Raw genomic sequence first — 8,774 nt, 5'->3', positions numbered from 1 at the left:
GTGAATGAGCCATTGCATTGAAGTGGATTGCAAAAAGAAAACATGAATTTGAAAAAAGATATTGAAAATGCAAGGAGGTAGAACTATTTGCCTTTTTTTCTGAGTAGTCACATTCTAACTCAGCAGAGTGATGTAGTGAATGAGGAAGGTCCAAGTTCAATCTCTCCTAATGGAAGTGTGTCTTTCCTGTTGAAGAGCCCTGAGGCTCTTTGGCAGGGAGCGCAGCTCTGTTGCTTTCTCACCGACCTTCCTCTAGAAGGGGGCAGTGAAAAGACTCATGTGTCCTTTGGGGATTCATATATTGTCAGAGAACAATGTCCGTGCCTTGCAGGCATAAATCCCAGCCAACACATTCCCGTATAGAACTCGTTTCAAGTAACAATACACGACTAGTGAAAGTTTTGGAATAGTACGACTGGGCATAGTAAACATGGTAATAAAAAGAGTATTTTAATTTGTCAAATAATATCATCCAACAATGCATGATTTTCCTCTCAATTTTTGCAACTTCATGCCACCTTCTGGTAGCCTTCAGTCACTTCAAGTACTTGAAAACTCAAATGATTCACATTTATATTAACATGTGATATGCATCACACCGAAAAGACAAGTCTAATTTTATTTCATTTTTTTGGGTGTTTTTTTGTGTCTAGAATTTTGCTGTTCACTATTCAAATTCATGTTACCGATTTTTAGAAAGCAGCCAAATATTAGATTGATTCAAGCCACACAATTCACATTAAAAGATCTACACAAAAAGATGATTAACTTCAGCTCACCATCTTCTCCCTCCCGCTGTGTGGAAGGACTCCGCTTTGCCCACCACGGATTAAACTTCAGCAGCCTTTTTATCTCATCATCCTCAAACAAATCAGCCCTGGAATGATACATAAATGTTATCAGAGGGGGGGGGGGGGGGGTCTTCAACGTTCTTCAGGCCAAGGACCCCCAAACTGATGGAGAGATGGAGCAGGGACTCTCTACTATATATTGTATAAAATATTAAACTGGGCTAGTGCCATGTATAAACATAGCTACCCTGTTATTGTGCATTCAATACTAAGCTATTCAATTACAGTGTTTCCACTACCATTGTCTTGGAGGTGCGCTGCGCCCCGCCAACGGAGCCCAGCGCCCCCCCTGAAATTGAAGGTGTTTTTTAATTTTTAATTCACAACTCACTTTTCACATTGACAGGTGCTCTTTTATTAAATAAACTAAACGCTTACGCCAGGGGTGTCAAACTCATTTTAGTTCAGGGGCCACATGCAGCACAATTTGATCTCAAGTGGGCCGGACCAGTAAAATTAAAGCATAATAACCTATAAATAACGACAACTCCAAATGTTTCCCTTAGTCTTAGTGCAAGAAAGTACATTCTGAAAATGTTCAAATTTAATGAACTATCTATTTACAAAACATTATGAACAACCTGACATTTCTTAAGAAAGAAAGGTGCAATTTCAACCATATCATATATATATATATTATATATATATATTTACAATGTGCATTACAACTTACAGATCACAGTGTATCTACAAAGGCACAACACATTTCGTCACAGGTATCTGGAACAGTATTTTACTTTATGATCAAAACAACTCATTTTTACACTTTACAAAGTCATCCCGCGGGCCGGATTGGACCCTCTGGAGGGCAAGGTTTGGCATCCGGGCCGCATGTTTTACACCACTGGCTTACGCTATTGATCTAATTTATGTGCACGTTTCTGTTTGTACTGTCTACTTTGCGCATTCACATTCTCTCCTTCGCACCTGACGCACACACACGTGCGCACACACCTACAGAGCGGAAGAAAGGAGAACAAAATAGAAACCGCACCACGCACGCGCCCACCCCCCGTCGCACGGACCTCATCCAGCCCAGACAGCGACAGCACCCCCCCCAAAGCAGTAAACTTAGGGGAAACACTGAATTAATACCGAATGTGTGCATTGCTGAAGATGACATCTTCTGCCTCCAGTCTATCCGTTCGCTGCAATATGTCGGATTCATGTTAATGTGTATTTAAAGACATTTAAAATAATAATTGTCTAATCAACCAAAAATGTTGCGACCCCCTGTTGAAGACCTCTGATTTAGGGTGTTAGAGGTTTAAACTCACAGGTAATGGTCAGGAGAAAAAGCAGAGGCCTCTGCATCCAGCCGTCCCTGCCTCCTCTCTGCTGCCGTCGTTCCTTCTGGGTTCTTGACATCAGTCACGTCGCTCAGTTCCTCCTGTTAGACAGTCCCAACATAATCAATCTTGCAGTGTCATCTTAACTGTACTTGCATGATTCTATTCAGCAACTTAATCATTTTTAGAAAAGACGGAAGGGTTTAACCTCACCTGTAATCTTGCAAACACTCCAGACCTCTGATTGCCAAAGCCATATTTCTGCAGCGCTCCCAGCTCCTCCGCAGAGCTCTCCTTGTACACCTCCTGCTCCACCTGCCAGTCAAATTCTTCCTCATCTTCATCTTCTTCTTCTTTATCTCCCGCACCTTCACTGCATCCTTTGAAATGTTAAGAAGTTATGGTTGGTACTAGACACATTTAAATATTAATTTAAGTAAAGTGATGCATAGCTTTCACTTACCCGTGCTTATGTCTTCTATCAGTGGTTTTGCTGAACGGGAGCCTTTTGGGGCGAGAAGACTCGTCAGCATCTGAAGTCCTTCGAAGTCTTCCCCAGCTGTTTCCTTTGGGACCTGGAGAGTGACAAGCCCTGCAGCAAAGGATGTTTTTTTAACCATTACAGATCTCTCCTTTGTAATAACATTCCTCCACAAAATTCAGAAGCCTATCACTCTTTATTTATAGCACTGAAACAATTATCAATTAATCTGCCAATCATGTTCTAGATTAATTGACACGTTTGGTCTATAAAATGTGAGAACGTTGAGAAAAATGGAATGGACATTTTTCACTATGTCCAAGGTGAGGTCTTTAAATGTTTTTCTTTTGTCAGTCCAAAACCCACACATATTCACTTAAGATATAAAGCAGAGAAAAGAACAACATCTCCATACTTGAAAGGCTGAAAACAACATTTTCTGCCATTTTCACTCATGCAGGTGCACTACTCATGTGAATACTGTTTAAGCAGAACTTTTTAAATAGTAAGGCTTTAGTGAAATTGCATGGGAAAATGAGACTTTGATTACATGAAGTGGTGTGATGTTTTTTTTGAGTATTGCTGTTATTCAACGTGACGCCCCCTTTACATCAGTTCATCAAGAATTTTCCCTGTTCCCCGTGGAGGAATGCGCAAATTCAGGGTAACACGGTGAGTAATTGATATAGAAATTATCATTTTGTGGGTGAAGTATTCCTTTAAATCACATATCAATTATAATATGTATAAGTTGAGAATGAAATGACTAAATGCGGTTTATGAACTGACATGCGATAAGTGTAATGGTAATGAAATGGTGACTCACAACGTGTGGGAGTACATGACAAGAAACACACAACATCACACGAGGAAGTCAGTGATCACTGACATTTGAATCCAAAAGAAAAAATAAAGTGTGTTTGTACAATCATACATTTTAATTTCAAAGGAAGCATCTCTTTTAAACAAACGATAGCCAATCAATCTGGCCACCTGCGCATGCAATTCTTCTAAATGAAGTAGTTATTAAAACTAAACAGGCTTGATGAATTACACTGATTTGGCTACACAACAGAGAAAATCTGACGCCTCCTAAAGACCTCATAAAATTTCAATGCACCCAAGCGTTAAAGCTTAGATGTGCTTTACGATGGGAGCTGACTAATTGCTCGAGTTGCAGGCCTTGCAGAACGGAGAGCCTGGAAGAGGAATCTTAATGATTACTCATTATAAGTCTAAACAAGGACACTCATTAGCGGCGCTTTATTAGCAGATGTTACAGGCTTATTTAGACACAGCGAGTTAACCGGGGCCATGCTGACAGACGGGCAACGAGGTGTCAGAGTCCATAAGGCGGATGTTCCATAAAGACAACTTCATTAGAACTGATTATGTTCAACAGAAAGACAGATCACAGTGACAGACAGCAGTGTGCGGACACTAGTGAACGTCATTACAACGTTTCATTTGCTCATTATATATTTAAAGAAAATCCTACATTAGCTCCCCGTCACTGTCACTGTGAAGAGATATTACAGGCAGCCTACAGGCTTTAATCATCATGACATTACAGTGGCCCTTTAAATGGGATGAAATGACATGATCAGTGGGTTAATTCACCCTGGCTGATTGACTGAAGTATAAACTAAAGACTCCCCCGGGGATCAATCACTGGCTTCAACTAGAACCAGGTTTCAGTCAGCGCCTTTGTAAGAGTGTGACTGCTCAACAATATCAAGCAAAGCTACACTTTTATAAGGAGCAGGATGTCTGAGGTTTCCAATTTTAACGATCACATTTTAATTTTAACTAAGTATGTATTAGTGGTGTACACAGAGGTCATGGAAGAATGTGCAAATGTCAAAAACGGACACAATTGTCTCGCTGGAGACTGAGGTAGCATTTTGCACACTGGCAACTTTGGTAAACCATTTGTATTATAAAAACAAGGAGCATTTCAACACTACTGCATAACACTGTGCAAACACTGAACAATCCATTTCCCAAAGGCAACAACTCACAATACACTATAAAACTGAAAAGCATCTCCTATAATGTGAAATTGAAAATACTAAATAAAACTGAGTGTTGATTGGCACATCTGGGTGATGCCGGCGTCAGCTTGTTGCATGTGTTCCCATTCACAAACCCTACAACGGTGGAGCACCGCAGCGTCTTATACACAACTCTCTCTCCGATGCTGTTGTAGTTGACCAAGAACCCCCCGGCGGGTCTCCCAGCGCTGGCGTTTCTACTGCACTCGCCATAGTGTGACTAACTCGCACGCCAATCCCCTTGTTGTGCTATGTCTATGGTGCTTCTTGTGCAAAACATTTATACATACAAGTGTTTATGGTGCTACATGTTGCTGACGTTAATATTGGACAGGTCAGGACTTTGGTTCTCCAACACATGCTTCAATCTACATACCATGTATCCTACGTGCACCGGACCGCGCTCCCCGTACCGCGACAGTTACAAACAGTTACAAACAGTTACAGCCCAGGAAAAATCGACACAGCATAGTACTGCGATACATTTGCATGAAAACATTGTATCTATACACGGATGGCAAGTATGAATATTTTATTATATAAACTATAAATATTGCAAATACAAATAAACTGAATTGCTTTTTCAGTCCGCTAGATGTTGTTTTTGTCTGCTGAGGTCATCGGTAAAGTCAGCGGGATTTGGCAGGAAGTTGGTCAAAACAAAGATGGAGTCAAACTGAAGGTAATAGATTGCAATATACGTTATACTTATACTCGCAATACTTAGCATATAAGCTATAAGATCGTTTTGTGACTCAAGTATCGTATTGCGGGGGGGTTCTGGTGATTCCCTACTACAAAGCCATTATATCATGTCACATGCAAGTCACACACCTAACACCGCCTGACATATCAAAGTTTCAGACCACATTCACTTCATAACCCCAATTTGTGCTTTACATATTTCAGCGAGCATGATAATTGCTCACGCTCAAGAATTAACCTCATCTCACTGAAGTGATATCATTGTTAACTGTAAACAAAAAGTTACACTAATTTGGGGTGTCCTGGAAGGCCTAGCGGTTGAGACACATCCCATATAACCACAACATTCCTCGGTTCAATCCCAGCCAGAGACCTTTGTTGCAAGTCATATGCACATCTCTCTTTCTCCCTGTACCCCCTGTCAGCATCTCCCACTGGGAAACTAGCCAATAAAAGGGTTACACTGTTTTTAAAAAATCCCTGACTGGAATGAAATAAAGCTCAATAAAAAGATACAGGAAAACTGTCTTTCCCTTGTTGAAACAAAGGTCACCACATTCTGACAAACCCCAGAGCAAAAAATCAACAGTTGTGAGAACTTAGAAAACGTATCGTTTTACTTTTTTCTGAGTCACAAAAACACAGAAGAAAATAAATGGAAGATATCAGATCCACCAATAAAACTTCTAATTCTGGTTTTCTCTGGCCTCCCAGCACTTCTGTGGCTCAATGCTCATAGTGCTGATATTCTATATAGCAGTGGGGGACAGAGATCCAATCATATCATAGCTTTAGACAACAGCAACTGTACAGCAACCTGAGAAACTAATTGAATCATAGTTCATCAAACAAGAAAAGGACAGGTTGAATGTAGGAAATGTGAATGAGAAACTGCTTGTTGCTGCAGGTTGTGTACATGCTAAATTTACATTGCTACTTACAAGCGGCACGATTGCAGAAATTGGGCTCTCTTTAATGCAACAGCTGTCAGTGCACTTACTCAGCAGACATTTTGTTCTGCAACATGACTACAACTGAGTTGACAAGTCACCCTTTTTTACTACCATTGCATGCGTTACCATCATATGATATAACCTACCTTTATCAATGTCAAATTTGGCCTTTTCTCTCCCATCCTCCACTATTCTTCCAGGAAGAGATAATCTGAAAGTAAGATAGACCCAGATGGTTACAGTCACTGGTAACAAAGACAAACAACCTAATTGTTAGATCCTGTCTATTGATATTGAGACCAATACTATGATCAGACAATAAATGACCGGGTCATTTCATACCAACTCCCAGTTCATATCATGGCTTTTCTTAAAAAATGCAATCATTAAAAATGTGTATTAAATGAATGGGACGTGCAAAATTATATAGCTCTAGTCCAAATACTTTTAAAGTTATGAATTTTTAGATTGCTTATTTTGAACTGGATTGGGTTGAAATGTAATTTAAGGATAAACATACAACTAGTTGTTGCTGAATGTTTTACAATAATCAAATTAAATATTTTTTTACCCTAACGAAAAATCTTTCATTTTCAGAAATGAATATATCCACTAGTTTTCACTTTCTTGCAACCAAATTCTGATTCTGTGTAGTATTAACATAGTCACAAATACAAGTTGTTTTTATTGAGTGCCACAGATTTAGCTGAATACAGCTTTGAAAACCTCACTTTCTAAAGGAATTTTGATTGCATGTTTTCCCCAAAAGGATTATTTTAAATTTCCCTTGAAACTTCTTTATGGGAAATTATTAATATTCATTACATATGAATAAAAAAGTAAAGATTGTACATTACAGCATCATTTTATACATTTTGGAAAATAGCTAATTTTCCGTACTTTTCACTGGCTATAATATTACATTCACTGGTTGTATTTCATACCTTTCATACGACATTTGTACTACTGTTGACTTCAAGGTTTTCTATCAGGGCGTGATATCTATTGAGCCTGTTGTCTGCAAATTGAAGGCTCAGATAGATGGCGATACTTGATCAGCCGATTGATTAACTGCTTTCATCACCCCTCTTTGAACAGAGATATACAGTTGCATTAGTTTATGTGCACTGGAACTCACCTGAGAAAGTATGGCTTAGCATAGAACTTGAAATCTGTTCCATCAATGTACAGGTCAAACGCCGATGTTCTGGTGTAGGGCACACGGATGCTGAAGATCAGGTACTCTGGATCTTGGCTCAGGTCAAACGCAGGAGTTAACATTATGAATGCTGGTGTAATACAGACCTGTAGCATCAATGACAGGAAGAATCTCAATTTCCAGTAACAATGTATAGGATTGCATAACACAGCAGTCTGAATGGCGGCCCAGCAGACTATAGCATGCCACCTTGTGGTTGACTATTAAATGTTGTTGTAGTTGATCACGTCTCCACAAGCAGCAGCCCACATGTGACACACCGATAGTGAGAACTGTAAACATAGCTTGTGTAAAACATTAACACTCGTTTCCTACAGCAGCAAGTCACAAAAGGTGTCTTTACTTTGGCTTAATATTAGTACAACATTAGTACAACATTAGTACAAGTATAACACGTTACTTCCGCCCTCTCTTGTTTACAAATATCTTCATACCAAATTGCATTCGAAAATCTAGACATTTTAAAAGGTCTTACTTGTTGACAAACATGTGCATCTTTCAAAACATTGCTTAACCCATTTGACTAATTATAGTGGTCTGTTTTTATGTCCGGCATGAATCTCATCTACCTAAAGCATGTTTAAAAGAAATTTGAGAATGTTAATATTAAAATATTAGCACAAATCTTATGGCGCTAACGTTATTTCAGTTTAGGAACATGGGGACTTCACATGCAAAACGAATTGTCAAGGTCTAAATGTTGTCTATAGTACAGTTTTTATTGGCCAACATGCATTCCGAATTTAACATTAGACTCTAACAAGCACAATACATTAAGTGGTTTTCTATGAGGTGACCATATCTGTCGATGAGCTTTATGTCACACTGACTTCACAGGTTTCTTTAAGGGAGTTTGGTTTTGTGTATAGCTCGCTACTAGCCTGTAAACTAAGCTAACACATGATGAGGCTCCTCGTGTTTCGGCTAACATAGCACAGCAACAGTGCTAGCTGTCAGATGCTACCGCGACCTAACACTACTTTTATTCCAATGCATGCGGTGGGAATGGAGAGTTTGAATCGCTTCAACGACAGTGACTAAGACAAAGCACAGTTAGGATACACTTTTCAATACACACTCACCAGAGAAACACTGAGTTATCCCAACAAGCTTCAGTGGCAGCTCTTGGATCTAGCGCCCATGTTTTACCGTAATGTAAAGTGTAAACTGGCAGTAAAGATTTTCAGCCAAAATATATAGTTTGTTTTCACAAGATATTTTT

The 8,774-nt window shown here is 39.4% G+C and overlaps 1 protein-coding gene across 1 annotated transcript in view; it reads right to left on the bottom strand.

The window, feature by feature from the left end:
- Window positions 1-8,774, bottom strand: part of shq1 (SHQ1, H/ACA ribonucleoprotein assembly factor) — a 41,772-nt gene extending 32,998 nt beyond the window's left edge. The window contains 7 exon segments of the mRNA XM_029432651.1: window positions 780-877; window positions 2,129-2,241; window positions 2,354-2,520; window positions 2,604-2,732; window positions 6,480-6,544; window positions 7,472-7,638; window positions 8,635-8,774. Of these exon segments, the coding sequence (XP_029288511.1) occupies window positions 780-877; window positions 2,129-2,241; window positions 2,354-2,520; window positions 2,604-2,732; window positions 6,480-6,544; window positions 7,472-7,614 (715 nt within the window). The 5' untranslated portion in view covers window positions 7,615-7,638; window positions 8,635-8,774.

Source organism: Cottoperca gobio, chromosome 5 (genome assembly GCF_900634415.1).
Source record: "Cottoperca gobio chromosome 5, fCotGob3.1, whole genome shotgun sequence".
Taxonomy (NCBI): domain Eukaryota; kingdom Metazoa; phylum Chordata; class Actinopteri; order Perciformes; family Bovichtidae; genus Cottoperca; species Cottoperca gobio.
This window is presented reverse-complemented; position numbering and strand designations above follow the sequence as displayed.